Here is a 14,946-nt window from a genome sequence, read left to right as displayed (position 1 = left end):
TTTGTGCCTACATATGATTGATAAATGAGGCCCATGGAATTTCAGTCTGTTCAGGTGGGATGGTTTTTGGGCTACAGCATGACAATCTGATTGGATTATTCTAACAAATGACCTCTCATCTTTTATTTGCATATGTATCATCCAATATGAAGGGGTTAGCTGGGTAGGCGCTATAGCACGCGTCTAACTCATTCCACGCTGAGGATCTGCGGGTTTTCGCGCCTCTTTTGTACTTGATTGATGAATCAAGGTCACTAATTAGTAAGGAACTCCCCACGCCTGTTTGTCTAGGGCTTAATTGAAATGAAAAAAACAGAAACCTGCAGACACTAGAGCTGTGTTCGAATACTCATACTAACAGCGCTAACTGTACTATTTGTGATGTGAATTGAGTTTATAGTATGCGTATTGGTCATAGTATGATATAGTTAGTATGCCAAAAGTTTCCGGATGTTGTACTAAATTCGCCAAAATATTAAATGTACAAGCAGAGGACACTATTTCAGTCCTTTAGGGGCGTGGCTTCACATCGTTTCCAGATTTGAAGAAAATCGCGGAAAATATGCAGTCGAAGAGGGAGTACAGATTCATTGCCATAATTAATTTTGACAAATGTTAAGAAAATGTCGAGCAATGTAATTAAGTAATGACTTTTCAAATAAGTTACCTTACACGTTATTATGGCTGACAATGTGTTAGCTACGCTGTCTTTACGAACCACATAGCGTATCATTGCAGCAGTATATACCGGTATGTTGTTAGCTAGCTACCTAACGTTAGTTGGCTACTTATACATCAAACTTCCCAGTATATTAACTATAGGCTATCTAACTAACTACCCAATGTTTATTGACTTGATTATTCCCGTCATTCTTAGCTTAGTTAAATAGTATAGTCGTCGTGGGTTGTCGATGGACATTCGGGTGCGTTCGCAAATTCGCTCTGGCTATCTACTACGATTTCAGAGAACTCTCATCTGAGTGAACCAGAGCGCAGAAAAATGCATTTAGACTCTAGAGCAGGGGTGTCAAACTCATTCCATGGAAGGCCAAAGCTGTGTTTGAATACCCATACTAACATACTGTATACTACATACTTAATGAGTATATACTACATACTTTAAACTATTAGTTCATTTTAGTATACTGTAAACTAACAGTATGCTTTCAGTTTGCATGTAGACTCTAGAACAGGGGTGTCAAACTCATTCCATGGAAGGCCAAAGCTGTGTTCGAATACCCATGCTAACATACTGTATACTACATACTTATTAATGAGTATAGAGACAATCCTATCTGCCAATCAGGTGTGTATGTAAATATATTTACATTTGTGTCAACAAGCCCACTTGATTAGACTGAGAATTTCAATGGCAAAAGGAGGTTCAGGGAAATCATGTCATTGGGTTTCTATAGTAACAACTCAATTACACCTGAGCTGTGTTCAAATACCCATACTAACATACTGTATACTACATACTTAATGAGTACATACTATATACTATTAGTTAATTTTAGTATACTGTAAACAAATGGTATCCTTTCAGTTGAGTGTACTAGTGCTTCGCCTGTCTACCTGAAGTTGATACTGTTGCTATGCAACCTCTTGTTAGCATAACAAATGACTAGCTAGACATTTGACGAGTTTGAGCGTGTTTGTACATTCAATCTGGAGTGCCCTTTGGGCGTTTGTAAATTCAGAGTGTTGTCACTTTGTCCGTTCGTAAATTCAGAGCTCATGCTGGACGCTCTGGCCAAGGAGTAGGGTTAATCCGAGCGTTCTGACCTCACAACGGCAGTCAAGCTAACTGGCTAATGTTGGCTAGCTTGCTAGCTACTTCCAGACACAAATGAGAGAACACCTCACTCTGACCATTTTACTCGCCCTAGCAGAGATGGTTGTTTTCATGTTATCTAGAGCATTGGTGACTGTGCTGGCAACAATTTATAATTTGTTTTCCGACGTTTACTGACACCGGCCATATTCAACTCTGGGTGTTGAGCGTTCGTAAATTAATCGGAGTAGATAGCCAGAGTGAATTAACAATGACCATTGAGAACGCACAACGACTATACCATTTAGCAAAGCTAAGAAAGCTAAGACTGCCTGTTGAGATATAAGATATAAACAGGGGATTTTGAAGTTAAAAGATCAAGGGAGATACAGTATGGTGATGGGTGTTGCATGTCCATGCATTCATGCACACCATGAGAAGGTGTCAGAAGGAGAAAGATCCCTGCTGAAAACCCCACCCCAGCATAGGCCAGCATACAGTGCCTTCAGAAAGTATTCATACCCATTGACTTATTCCACATTTTCTTGTTGCAGCCTGAATTCAAAATTGAAAAAATGTAAATGTTCTCACCCATCTACACACAACACCCCATAATGACGAAGTGAAAGCATGCCTTTAGAATTTGTTGCAAATGTATTGAAGATTAAATACAGAAATATATAATTTACCCTACATAAGTATTCACACCCTTGAGTCAGGACATGTTAGAATTCCCTTTGGCAGCGATTACAGTTGTGATGTGCGCAATGGCAACTTAAGCATGTAAATCTTGATGGGGCAAAAAATAATAAACAAGTGGAATGCATGCCAGCAAAGCCACTACACAACACAACACTAAACAATACATTCATTGCACTGGAACGGTGACATTGGTGTCTGGAAGTAGCTAGCAAGCTAGCCAACATTAGCTTGGGTGATTGACTGCCGTTATAAGGGCAGAACGCTCAAAACAACCCTACTCCTCAGCCCGAGCTTCCAATTTAAGAACACACCCGAAGTCATAAAATGCCTAACTAGTAATTGGTTATGCTAACTAGCTAGCAAGAGTTTGCATAGCAACAGCAATAACTTCCAGTAGACATGCGAAGAGCTAGTACGCTCAACTGAAAGCATACTGTTAGTTTACAATATAGTAAAATTAACTAATAGTATATAGTATGTATATACTCATTAAGTATGTAGTATACAGTATGTTATGGGTATTCGAACACAGCTTTGGCCTTCCATGGAATGAGTTTGACACCTCTGCTCCAGAGTCTAGAGACAATCCTATTTGCCAATCAGGTGTGTATGTAAATATATTTACATTTGTGTCAACAAGCCCACTTGAATAGACTGAGAATTATTATTTTTTTTACCTTTATTTAACTAGGCAAGTCAGTTAAGAACAAATTCTTATTTTCAATGACAGCCTAGGAACAGTGGGTTAACTGCCTTGTTCAGGTGCAGAACGACAGATTTATACCTTGTCAGCTCGGGGATTTGAACTTGCAACCTTACCTAGTCCAACACTCTAACCACTAGGCTACCCTGCCGCCCCAATGGCAAAAGGAGGTTCAGGGAAATCATGTCATTGGGTTTCTATAGTAACAACTCAATTACACCTGAGCTGTGTTCAAATACCCATACTAACATACTGTATACTACATACTTAATGAGTACATACTATATACTATTAGTTCATTTTAGTATACTGTAAACAAATGGTATTCTTTCAGTTGAGTGTACTAGCGCTTCGCCTGTCTACCGGAAGTTGATGCTGTTGCTATGCAACCTCTTGCTAGCTTGTTAGCATAACAAATTACTAGCAAGACATTTTACGACTTTGAGCGTGTTCGTACATTCAATCTGGAGTGCCCTTTGGGCGTTTGTAAATTGTGAGTGTTGTCACTCACTAAAACTGAAAATAATCATGAAAAAAAAACTATTTATTCAAATGAAATAAAATAATTAACAAAAACTATACTGAAACTATTGTCTTTGATTCCAAAATAAAATATAAAACCATCATTAATTCTATTCAGATTTAGTAAAAAAAAACATTTGGCTAAAATCTAATGGAGTTTTTAAGCTTCTGAATCTGGTGGGTCACATTGAGATTGATTTTATAATTTAAAGGTAGATTTTCTTTTAGCAGCACCGCAGATATTGAGATGAGCGTGATGCAAGGCTTGGCTCTTATACAATCAAACAGAGTATCTGTTCATGTGCACGGGAGCGCTTCACACCGCTACGTGGTAGCTACGGGACCATAACAGTGGCAAGTGACATCCCAAAAAACTAACTATACAACACTAGCCTCCCACAGATGACTTTCTGTCCATCACAAAAAGAAGAAATATAAAAACTAAATATAAATATTTTTATAAAACTTACTCAAAGAAGTGGGGATTCCTTAGAAGTGTTGGTTGTCATTCAACGAGAGACGACTAGTTTACATGCACAATTTTTTACTTGAGAAATACTGCACCAAACATCTTAGATGTAAAATTGCACAACTAAGACCTCCCTGGCAAAAATGTATTGATTTATCTTAAATTCATTCATACTATACTGGCTGTTGTTGCTACGGCATCTCAAGTGGGACAAAGAGCAATATCACAGTTCTATTTTTTTCTTGTTTTTCTAGCAAAGGGAGTATGCGATTTTTAAGGGAGTATGCGATTCAGAGTTCTGCTAGGAGCAAACTGAACCTAGTACGCTGGCGCCTTTAGGGTCATGTATAAAAAGGGTTCGTTGACAGTCACAAACGATGCACACGCTTCATCTGCAAAAAAAACTTCCAATTGTTGCCAGGGGCACAGTTACAGTCACCAACTCTCTGGATAACATGAAAACAGCATAACCAGCTCTGCTAGGCCAAGTACAATGGTTCTCTCGTTTGTCTGGAACTAGCTAGCTAACTTTAGCCAATTAGCTTGGGTGTTTGAATACCATTGGGAGGTTAGAACGCTCAGATAAACCCTACTCCCCAGCCAGTGTGCGCTTTAACATAACACTCAGAGTGAAACACCCTGAATTTACAAACGCCCAGGGCGAATTTACGAATGCACCCTAAGCCAACCCTGTCTGTTTTGCCCCATAGTTGCGCACGTCAACCTACCGGTCTATAACGTAATTGAAATGTATTAATGAACATTGAAACTACCCCCCCCCCCCCCCCCCCCAAAAAAAAATATACAAAAATAAAACAATGACCACAAAATTGAATACACTTTAATCAATTAAAGATATTTTTCATCAAATAGTGGAATGTTATGATTCCCTCTTTCTTTACAGTTAAATGTCCCATCTAGCCATCTTCAAAACCCATTATCCAACCAACCACATTGAAATTCCAGGAATACAAACAAAACATAAAAACAAAAATGAAACCCCTACATGTTGTTCTTATGATGAAGTGGACTTTAAAAGAGACCATTCGCTCATCGTGGGAGTAAATGACTGACTGGAGTCATGAGAGGGAGGTGGTGTCACTGGCAGCAGAATCATCCTTGCAATAGGACCAAAGTATTCCTTCTATTGATGTTGGTTTGATGACTCAAGGCAGAAGACAGAACTGATATGGACCACAGTATACTGATCGGATCTCCCTTTTCAACAACATAAGTTTGTAAATAGTATTGAGCTTTCAATTGGTTACTTTTCAAGAACTCCTATAGCCACAAATGCAGTGGTTAGCCTTGTGAATTGGCTGTTCAAATCATGGGTTGTCTTTGTCTGGTTTTCAATAACTATGCCTATGGTGGGGAAGGGATGAACAGTTCATCCTTGAGATGAGTAGAATTTTGAAAGGGGGGAAAGAAAATGCCAAAAACCATTTACAGTGCTGATGTTTACTGCATTTCTAGGTATGTCTACAGAACACAAAGGGACAAGTTAAAACACAATGAGAGAACAGGTTAATGTCAACTGCTAGAGGACTAGCTAGACAGGTCTACGCAGCCATATTGGATGCTTACTCTTTTCAATCTTAAGTTTCTTAATACCACAGCCAACACCTGAGGCTACATATTGAGATCAACCAATCCAATGAAAAAAAACAACAACCTGCCTTTAGTGGGTAAACAGGCGGCATTAAAATTGGTTTCTGGTGAACATGTAGTTATGATTAGAAACATGAAAGACCACATGACTAGTCCTGCTTTCTTAAATCTGGTCCAATGTTTAATGTTCAATGTATAAAAGACTAAATGGCTCTGGTAGAGGATGCATGATTCTTTGGGGTTGGGGATGACTAATTTCTCAACCTCAAAAGTAGGGCGATGAACCAGCTGAATACTGACCAGCTCCTCAGCCACCAGGGTCATGTTCATTAGGCACCAAACGGAAGGAAACTGACTGAATCAGGGAGGGACTACCTTGGACTTGTAGAATTAGAAAAGGCTCACTTTAGTTTTCCGCAAATGAGAAAGGATACGTTTTTGTTGCAAAACGGTGGGATTTTCTCTCCCTGTTGTGCGTCCTAACGAACACGTCACTGATGCTTGTTTGTAGCTAGTACCGCCCCCCCCCCCCCCCTAACCACATAATCAAGAGCACCACCCATCTCCCTCCTCTGCTGCCAATTTAGTCATGGTTTGACTTCCCGCCTCTATATATATATATATACACACACACACAGTAGATTTTTCTCTCTCATACAAACATAAATACACCAATACTGCGCTCCGCCGCCAGAGGGGCTTTTGAAGAGTTGAGTCCAGTTGATGTGTAGTCTCAAATGTTACACAGGCGGGCAAGTATTTATTTTGTCTTCTCCGGAGCTTGACGTATAATTTTTTTTTTTACAGGATCTCGTATTTGTCGACAAGGAACGAAGTTTCTAAAGAGAATTTTACTGGTGCGTCTCCTTCTACGTGAGTCACTTTGGCAACCTGAGGGAATAGGAGAAAAAGGTAATGTGATGAGTGAAATGCAGGGATAGCAATGTCAGCAAGAGCATTGTGTTCCATCTTTGACTGTAGGCCTAAATGTGCATAGTTAGTAAGCATCAACGTAAAAAGGGGAACTTGCCTGTATGTCGCAGTAATTGCGTATGGATACGAAGGACACGTTGACAGGGAAAAAGTCGTTGGGTTGCCCGGCGATACTGAACTCGAGGCTGCCGCTTTTGTTTTTGGCATCTATGACGGGTAGGCTCCACTCTAGAACGTTCCGTCTGCTGTCGTGCTTATACTCTCCATCCACATCTCCTACCACAGGTGCCCCAACTCCAGACCTACACCAGGAAATACACCCATATACTGTAAACAACGCAACCATCAACTTCGGGCTGTCTCTAACTCTCAATGATCGGCTATGAAAAGCCAACTGACATTTACTCCTGAGGTGCTGACCTGTTGCCCCCTCTACAACCACTGATTATTATTATCTGACCCTGCTGGTCATCTATGAACGTTTGAACATCATAGCCATGTTCTGTTATAATCTCCACCCGGGAACAGCCAGTAGAGGACTGGCCACCCCTCAGAGCCTGGCTCCTCTCTAGGTTTCTTCCAAGGTTCTGGCCTTTCTAGGGAGTTTTTCCTAGCCACTGTGCTTCTACACCTGCATTGCTTGCCGGTTAGGGTTTTAGTCTGGGCTTCTGTACAGCACTTTGTGACATCGGCTGATGTAAAACGGGCTTTATAAATATATTTGATTGATTGGTTTACCGGACACAAATGAAGCATAGTCTTAGACTAAAAAACACCTCAATGGAGGAACTCCATTGCACATGCTTCTTAGTCCAGGGCTAACTTAAATCTGTCTCTGGGAAACCAGACAATAGAGAACCCAGCAAGGTTGTTATACAGTCACAACAATACAATAAAATACAACTAACATTTTATCATCCATGCACTCACGGTATAGGGATAGCAATAACTACATCGTTGAGTTCAAGGCTCTCCTCCTGCAGTTCATATTCAATGTTCACGTCGCAGCCAGTAGCACTCTCTGAAGGCCAGCAGTTTACTACAGACAAAACAAAGGTGCGATGACATTTAAAAATGTACTATAGTTAGCATAAAATAAATCATACCACAATAACTGCAGATCACAGATGGTGCCGGCAGGATGACAGGTTGAATGAGACTCACTGGTTAGAGGTATGAGGGCCTCATCTGTGCTTTGGAGTCTCCACTTCAGCACCCCCACATCGTTGTTGAGGGGGAAAGACTTCTCTGGGTTTTTCAGACCAATCACAGAGTCTGAAGTGAAGAGCTTCTTATCCACATTGGGGTGTGTCTAAATACCAGGGGAGATGCAATCAATTTCAACAGTGGACATACAATTCATCCCATATCAGATATATTAATGTAACATAAATCTAATACATAGGGCCGTGTTCAGTAGGAGCACACAGGGAGAAACATTTTGAAATGGAATGGTGCTGGGGTTACTAGTCAAATAAGAACACTGGATTTTTCGCAATGTTGTGCTCTAATGAACACCACCCATGAGCCTTTACAAAAGGTCATGGGTCAGTCTGGATTGGAACAACTCACCTGCAGTTGTACTCCCTTCTTGTCGTAGTTGTTGACCATCAGGCGGATGCGGCCAACCTTGTCGTCGGTCACTCTCAGCGTGATCATGCCCAGGAGCTCCATGTTCTGTAGACCTCCATCACGTCCACAGGTCAGACTGATCTTCTCCTCAACTCTCATGTGGACACTGAGGAAAACATACATACACAGGTGTGGTTAAGATTGAGGTTTTATCGTCACACACGGGAATTATGTCAATAGTAAAGCACAGACATTGATTGCAAGATAAAGACCGATGCAAAACCTTGGCTTACTATCAAAAATGAACATTTGAAGAACAGGAATAAAGTACCTCTCCACATTAACTGGTGGCGGTAGGACATTGGATGCAAGCGAAGGCATTTTCCCTGTGTTGGACATGATGTTTTCCCCCTCCCCCCTGAGCTTGTCCACAAAGTTGTCCACCTCTTTCCCCCTGGCGCCCAGCTTGAGGGCTTTGCTGGATCCGGTTGGCCTGTGGGAGACACATGATCATCAGTACCAGCCTATCTGTGGCCCAGAGTTTTTCCTGGTCAGGTCACGTTCAGGGTGGGAAATTAACACCCGCCAAATGCGGGTAGAAGGCCATTGGTGGGCAAGAACGTCTTTCACCAGCCACGTTGACGGATGGTTACACAGCATTTGGTAACAGTTTTTTTCAATCCAAAATGTAGACGATCAAATTCACGAAAGGCTACTCAAGTGTGACACTATCCTCATGTTTCTTGTCTAGTTACATAGTTTTGTTCACATGCTAGGTCTTTTTCAAAATTAGTTTGAGTTTGCTGCAACTGTCTGCTGCTAGTGCAGAGACTCTCAATCATCTCTGAAAAACACAGAGTGCCGTTGCCATAGTAATGGCCCACCCCTTAAAGGGGCAGCTGAACATTTGTCTCACCGAATGAATAAAATATTTCAGGTTACATTGTATTTGAGCATGGAACACTCCAAAATCCTTTTCATAAACTTTTAGTCACTCATAGTTTAATTGTGCTCCTCAATATGTTCTCATAAATATCAACTTACGTACTCCTTGTAAAAAATGCCCGTGTTAGAGGCCTGAACTAATAATAATAAATACGTTGTATCTCTTAGCATTTTGTACAGGGCAGGCACTTTGTTGATACTTAAAATGTTTAATTGTAGAACTGTTTATTTGTTGTACTATTCTAACTAAAGGATTAATTTGAACATAGATTGGATAAAAGACTTGGGTCACAAAAATGAAATTGAATGGAGCAATATACCACATTATTTCTTTCTAGTAATACATTTCTTGTTTTAGAAACATTATAAAGCATCCTCCATCTGTCATGTGATTTTTGGTGTAATTATGTCCCAAAAATATTTGGGCTGGTAAAAAAAAGAAACTGAGTGGCTAGAAGATTCTCATCTACCTGCCACTGGCTGTTGGACCAAAAAGTTAATTTCCAACCCTGGTCACGTTATCAGGAAAAACTGGGGCCTATCTGCCAATCACAATTATACACATAATCAAATTCAACACCTAAATTCCATCATTTGCGTACCTGACTGGGACGGGAGCCATCTTGGGTTTCTCGGGTTCGATGATGGTGTCTGTGATGATTGACCCCGAGGACATGCTGCTCATCCCGGTGCTGCCAAACCCGCCGAAGGCCGGCACCTTCTTCCCAGAGCGCTCGGCATCTCGCCTGATCTGCTGCAGCTCTTTGGCCTTTCGCCGCATCTCTGCCTTGGCCTCTCGCTCCTGGGTCTGTGGGGCCGAGCAGATGAGGAGGAACGTTCAAATCATGGTTACTATAAGCTAAAGCCACACACATAAACGTCCTCTGGATGGTATGGGCGCTTTAGCTACAAGTGTCTCACCTCTCTGACAGCCCGAAACACCTTCTCCTCATGAGAGTCCATCTCGGTGAAGGTGCGGATCTGGGCCAGGTTGACGTTCTCCCTGTAGCCCAGGGCCACGATCTCGTCGAAGGCGAATATCAGGTCAAAACAGTGGTCTGAGATCTCCCCTTCCTCCAGCACACGGCAGTACTCCGGGATCTGAAAAGAGAAAAACACAATTGAACGCTTCAATACCAAACCAACAGTCATACGTTTATAGTGGGATATGATCCCATTTGAAGTTATTGGTGGGATGGATGAATTCTGAACTCAGAAGCAGCAGTGGGCTGTTATAGCATTGGGTTATCCCCTGTGTTGCTCCCAGCCTGTTGTGTGTGTGTGTGGGTCCTAAGTACTATGACCACAAAATGATACATTTCCATTGTCTCTGTGTAATGGACCAATAAAGATGTATTGGATCGTATCATACCACGCGTGAGAAGAGCCGCAGCGTCTCCAGATCTTCCAGGATGTTGCTGTTCTTGGTGGTGACCAGCACCATGTAGAGCTTCTCCAACGGCTGGTAGACGTAGCGCACGCTCTCAGTCTCCACAAACGTGTGCTGCTTGCCCATGCCCATGAGCTTGGGGAAGGCGGCCAGAAGGCCCTCGACACGCGTCCGGGTCATCTCCACAAACTGCCGTGACACGATTGCTTTGCCTGCCTTGGTGCACACCGCCGCTGCCAAAAGCACCTGCAGGGAGGACAGAGAGAATCACAAACATACGTTCACAAGTGGGATGTCTTCATTAATGATGATGTTGGCCAAGCAAGGTAGTTATGTGCCAATTTACTCAGATTTCGACACTACCAATACTTTTGTTTACACTGAACTGACTGGCTTCAGAAACCAATCATGGTTACATTAAGACAACGTGAAGCCGGCATGAGATATGGGTCGAAAAACATGGGTTTAGAATGCCACTGCTCTGGCTCCTAGCTAGCAGGAGGACGAAAATACAGTTTTCTGGGAAAAATTGCAGTATTTCAATTTTCTCTATGTATCAGTGTGGAAAGGTACAATTTGGAGTACAGTGGCATATTCCACCCCTGCATTGAGGTACGTTTTCTAACCCATATCTCACGCCAGCTCCATGGTGTCATAATGTAACCATGATTGTGTTCTGACCCCCAGTGCAACTCAGTGTAAACATGTATAAAGATGGGGTCAGAATATGCTGGCTACAATTTACTACAGGTGACAAAATAAAGTATTTTTCAGTCACTTACCATCCCAGAACCAAAGCAAGGCATGATAACGCATTGATCCAAGCGACTTAATTTACTAGATTACCGAGTGCAAATCAATGACAATGTCATACATCCATTGGTTGACATTTATTGATAACTAGCTAGCTAGTTAACTCGCCTAGCAAGGCCAAGTATTTAACGTTATCAGTAAAAATAGCTTAGCACAGTTAACAGACAGCCAACAGTAGCAGCCAACCTGTACAATGCAAAGATCTATCACGATTGTTAAATTGTAGCTAGCTACCTAGTTAGCTAGTAAACTTACTTAACCAACGTTTGTTATCCAGCTAGCGTTAGCTAACTGAACTAACAACGAGCTGACATTTGTAGTAGCTAGTTAACGACATTAGGTAATTAAGTTACATTAACTAGCTGCTAAATAATAGTAGTATTCACGTTATATAGTTAACTTCGCTAATAAAGTTGACTGGCTAACGTTACCTTTGTGGTTGTCTGGCAAGTGAAGTTTGATTTGCTTTTCATTTCATTGTGCCAAGGGGCTAACGTTAGCAAGCTAATGTTTGTTGTTATGATCAAGCTAAAGCGGAAAAGAAGATAAAGCCTTGACATGTGACACGGTGCTCACCATTTTTAGTTTATCTTTAGGAAAACGATCTTGAATCCCCGATGGTGTTTGCTCAATCGAGTTCCAGTGTTTCTAAAGCGCCGTTAGAAAGAAAATATAGTTGAATTGCTAGTTAAGGCGTGTGTTGCTAGTGTTCAATATGGCAGCCGGGCAGAGCCACGTCTCCATCTAGATGAGTTGCTTCCTTGATAAACCACTAGCCCGTCAAAAGTTGCGCGCTGTGTGCTTGATCCATAGAGATAGATAGAGGACTCTTCTTTGGGATTTGGTTGGCGGATCGCATCCAACTGTTAGGCACATACACTGCCACCTACTGTACTGGTGTGTGAGGCCATTCACGGCCAACCTACATTAATTAAATTATTTGTTGTGGTAATACAAAATTGGGGGAAAGGAAAATTGCCCTACCAACTATTAGCCCTATCTAAAAAAAAAACACCAACTCATTTCACTATTTAACCATATCCAGTCTTACTCCAGACCAATAGTCTGAGAGGACATAACACTACCACTCAACAAACCCTGCAGCTGTTCTGCAGATGTAAATCCTTGTAATCCCAAGTACTTCTCTGCCACCACAACCTCTATTTTCTGTGACTTTCAATCCATTTCTGCAGTACAGTTTATAACCACCGCTATAAAATGCCAAAAAGCCCACCTTACTGAAGCACAAATTATTCCCATCACTCTCTCTTTTGGTCTCTGCCTACTCACAGCAATGCTCTCAGTATCCCTCAACCTGTACCCATCTTCCTCTACGACTCTATTCACTGTTTCGGCATACAACACTTTCTGTACTCCTCTAACCCTGGCAACTTCAATCTGTCTTTCTCTCACAGGACACCTCTGATCTCCAGCCCCATGGGCACCCAAAACTAACACACATAACTTTCTCCACCGATACCACACATTCCTTCGTCTCATGCTCTCCGGCACACTTCTCACACCTAGGCATCCCCCACTTACACACTGCTGCAACATGCCCATAAACTGTATCAGAATGTATCAAAAACTCAGCATGACAGACACTGTCTTCTCCACTTCCACATGCTCTCCACTGGATCTATATCTCATCAAATGGCGGGCGTCACAGACATAGGGAATCTTCAATTTCAATTGATCCTCCTCAACACCTAATGTAACCCTCATTATCACTCATTTCAACAGCACCCTATTCTGAAGAGCAAATCAAGTCACAATTTTTGTCCCTAATTGCGTTTTCCAGAGCGCCCACTCACTCCGGGCGGACGAAACACAATAAATCATCATGAGTCCACTCCAAGTTACCTTCACCAACCACTTCTCCACCCAACCTGACACCACATATGGATCAGCCAAAATGCAAGGATCCATTCTCTCTATAAATCTCACTCCATTGGACCAGAATCATCCTAATCATCCTCGGGACAAAGCCCGAACTCTGCGGTCCTCACCGCAGATACTTCATCCTCTCTCTCGCCAGTTTCCATCTCTGAACTACGGGAGCACATATCCCTCTTTTTGCACTTGATGCCAACCTCCCACACCACACCACTTCCCTCTACACTCAACTCCTTAAAGCAGTCATCACTGCTTTAAATTCTATCACAAGAATTTGTAGACAATTGGCCCTCTTTCTGGGACTCACCCACAAACAGGACCAAGCCTGGCCTGTTGAGGAGTGACGGACTCCATCCAAGCTGGAGGGGTGCTCACATCTTATCTATGAACATAGACAGGGCTCTAACTCCCCTAGCTCCACAATGAAATAGGGTGCAGACCAGGCAGCAGGCTGTTAGACAGCCTGCCAGCTTAGTGGAGTCTGCCACTAGCACAGTCAGTGTAGTCAGCTCAGCTATCCCCATTGAGACCATGTCTGTGCCTCGACCTAGGTTGGGCAAAACTAAACATGGCGGTGTTCGCCTTAGCAATCTCACTAGAATAAAGACCTCCTCCATTCCTGCCATTATTGAAAGAGATCGTGATACCTCACATCTCAAAATAGGGCTACTTAATGTTAGATCCCTCACTTCAAGGGCAGTTATAGTCAATGACCTAATCACTGATCATAATCTTGATGTGATTGGCCTGACTGAAACATGGCTTAAGCCTGATGAATTTACTGTGTTAAATGAGGCCTCACCTCCTGGTTACACTAGTGACCATATCCCCCGTGGACCCCGCAAAGGCGGAGGTGTTGCTAACATTTACGATAGCAAATTTCAATTTACAAAAAAAACCCAGACTTTTTCGTCTTTTGAGCTTCTAGTCATGAAATCTATGCAGCCTAGCCAATCACTTTTTATAGCTACTGTTTACAGGCCTCCTGGGCCATATACAGCGGTCCTCACTGAGTTCCCTGAATTCCCATCGGACCTTGTAGTCATAGCAGATAATATTCACATTTTTGGTGACTTTAATATTCACATGGAAAAGTTCACAGACCCACTCCAAAAGGCTTTCAGAGCCATCATCGACTCAGGGGGTTTTGTCCAACATGTCTCTGGACCTACTCACTGCCACAGTCATACTCTGCAACCTAGTTTTGTCCCATGGAATAAATGTTGTCGATCTTAATGTTTTTCCTCATAACCCTGGACTATCGTACCACCATTTTATTAAGTTTGCAATCGCAACAAATAATCTGCTCAGACTCCAACAGGGGAGCATCAAAAGTCGTGCTATAAATTCTCAGACAACCCAAAGATTCCTTGATGCCCTTCCAGACTCCATCTGCCTACCCAAGGAAGTCAGAGGACAAAATCAGTTAACCACCTAACTGAGGAACTCAATTGCGCAATACCCTAGATGCAGTTGCACCCCTAAAAACATTTGTCATAAGAAACTAGCTCCCTGGTATACAGAAAGTACCCGAGCTCTGAAGCAAGCTTCCAGAAAATTGGAACGGAAATGGCGCCACACCAAACTAGAAGTCTTCGGACTAGCTTGGAAAGACC

The 14,946-nt window shown here is 42.2% G+C and overlaps 1 protein-coding gene across 4 annotated transcripts; it reads right to left on the bottom strand.

The window, feature by feature from the left end:
* Window positions 1-4,995: 4,995 nt before the first annotated feature.
* LOC110503549 (coatomer subunit delta) lies at window positions 4,996-12,298 on the bottom strand. 4 transcript variants are annotated; one of them, XM_036961529.2, is made up of 10 exons: window positions 12,011-12,298; window positions 10,604-10,867; window positions 10,153-10,332; window positions 9,834-10,039; window positions 8,618-8,779; window positions 8,287-8,452; window positions 7,879-8,026; window positions 7,645-7,753; window positions 6,812-7,016; window positions 4,996-6,672 (listed from the first exon to the last, which is right to left on the bottom strand). In XM_036961529.2, the coding sequence occupies exons 1-10, from the start codon at window positions 12,011-12,013 to the stop codon at window positions 6,583-6,585; spliced, it is 1,533 nt and encodes a 510-aa protein (XP_036817424.1). In that variant the 5' UTR covers window positions 12,014-12,298; the 3' UTR covers window positions 4,996-6,582. The 4 variants fall into 4 exon arrangements, with proteins under 4 accessions (XP_036817424.1, XP_036817423.1, XP_090074250.1 ...); XM_036961528.2 differs by having other exon boundaries at window positions 11,866-12,270; XM_090218124.1 differs by lacking the exon at window positions 7,645-7,753 and having other exon boundaries at window positions 7,821-8,026; window positions 12,011-12,245.
* Between the last annotated feature and the right edge of the window lie 2,648 nt (window positions 12,299-14,946).

Source organism: Oncorhynchus mykiss, chromosome 24, assembly GCF_057628025.1.
Source record: "Oncorhynchus mykiss isolate SJ-2025 chromosome 24, ASM5762802v1, whole genome shotgun sequence".
Classification (NCBI taxonomy): domain Eukaryota; kingdom Metazoa; phylum Chordata; class Actinopteri; order Salmoniformes; family Salmonidae; genus Oncorhynchus; species Oncorhynchus mykiss.
The sequence above is the reverse complement of the archived record's forward strand: the minus strand, read 5'-3'. Positions and strand labels throughout refer to the sequence as shown.

Excerpts from the sequence above, each read along its gene's own strand:
- LOC110503549 (XM_036961528.2), bottom strand. The coding sequence starts at position 11,994 with ATGTCAAGGCTTTATCTTCTTTTCCGCTTTAGCTTGATCATAACAACA. Across the intron at positions 8,453-8,617 it reads CCACCAGTTAATGTGGAGAG|TGTCCACATGAGAGTTGAGG; the intron begins GTACTTTATTCC and ends TGTTTTCCTCAG. Across the intron at positions 6,673-6,811 it reads GCAATTACTGCGACATACAG|GTTGCCAAAGTGACTCACGT; the intron begins GCAAGTTCCCCT and ends CTATTCCCTCAG.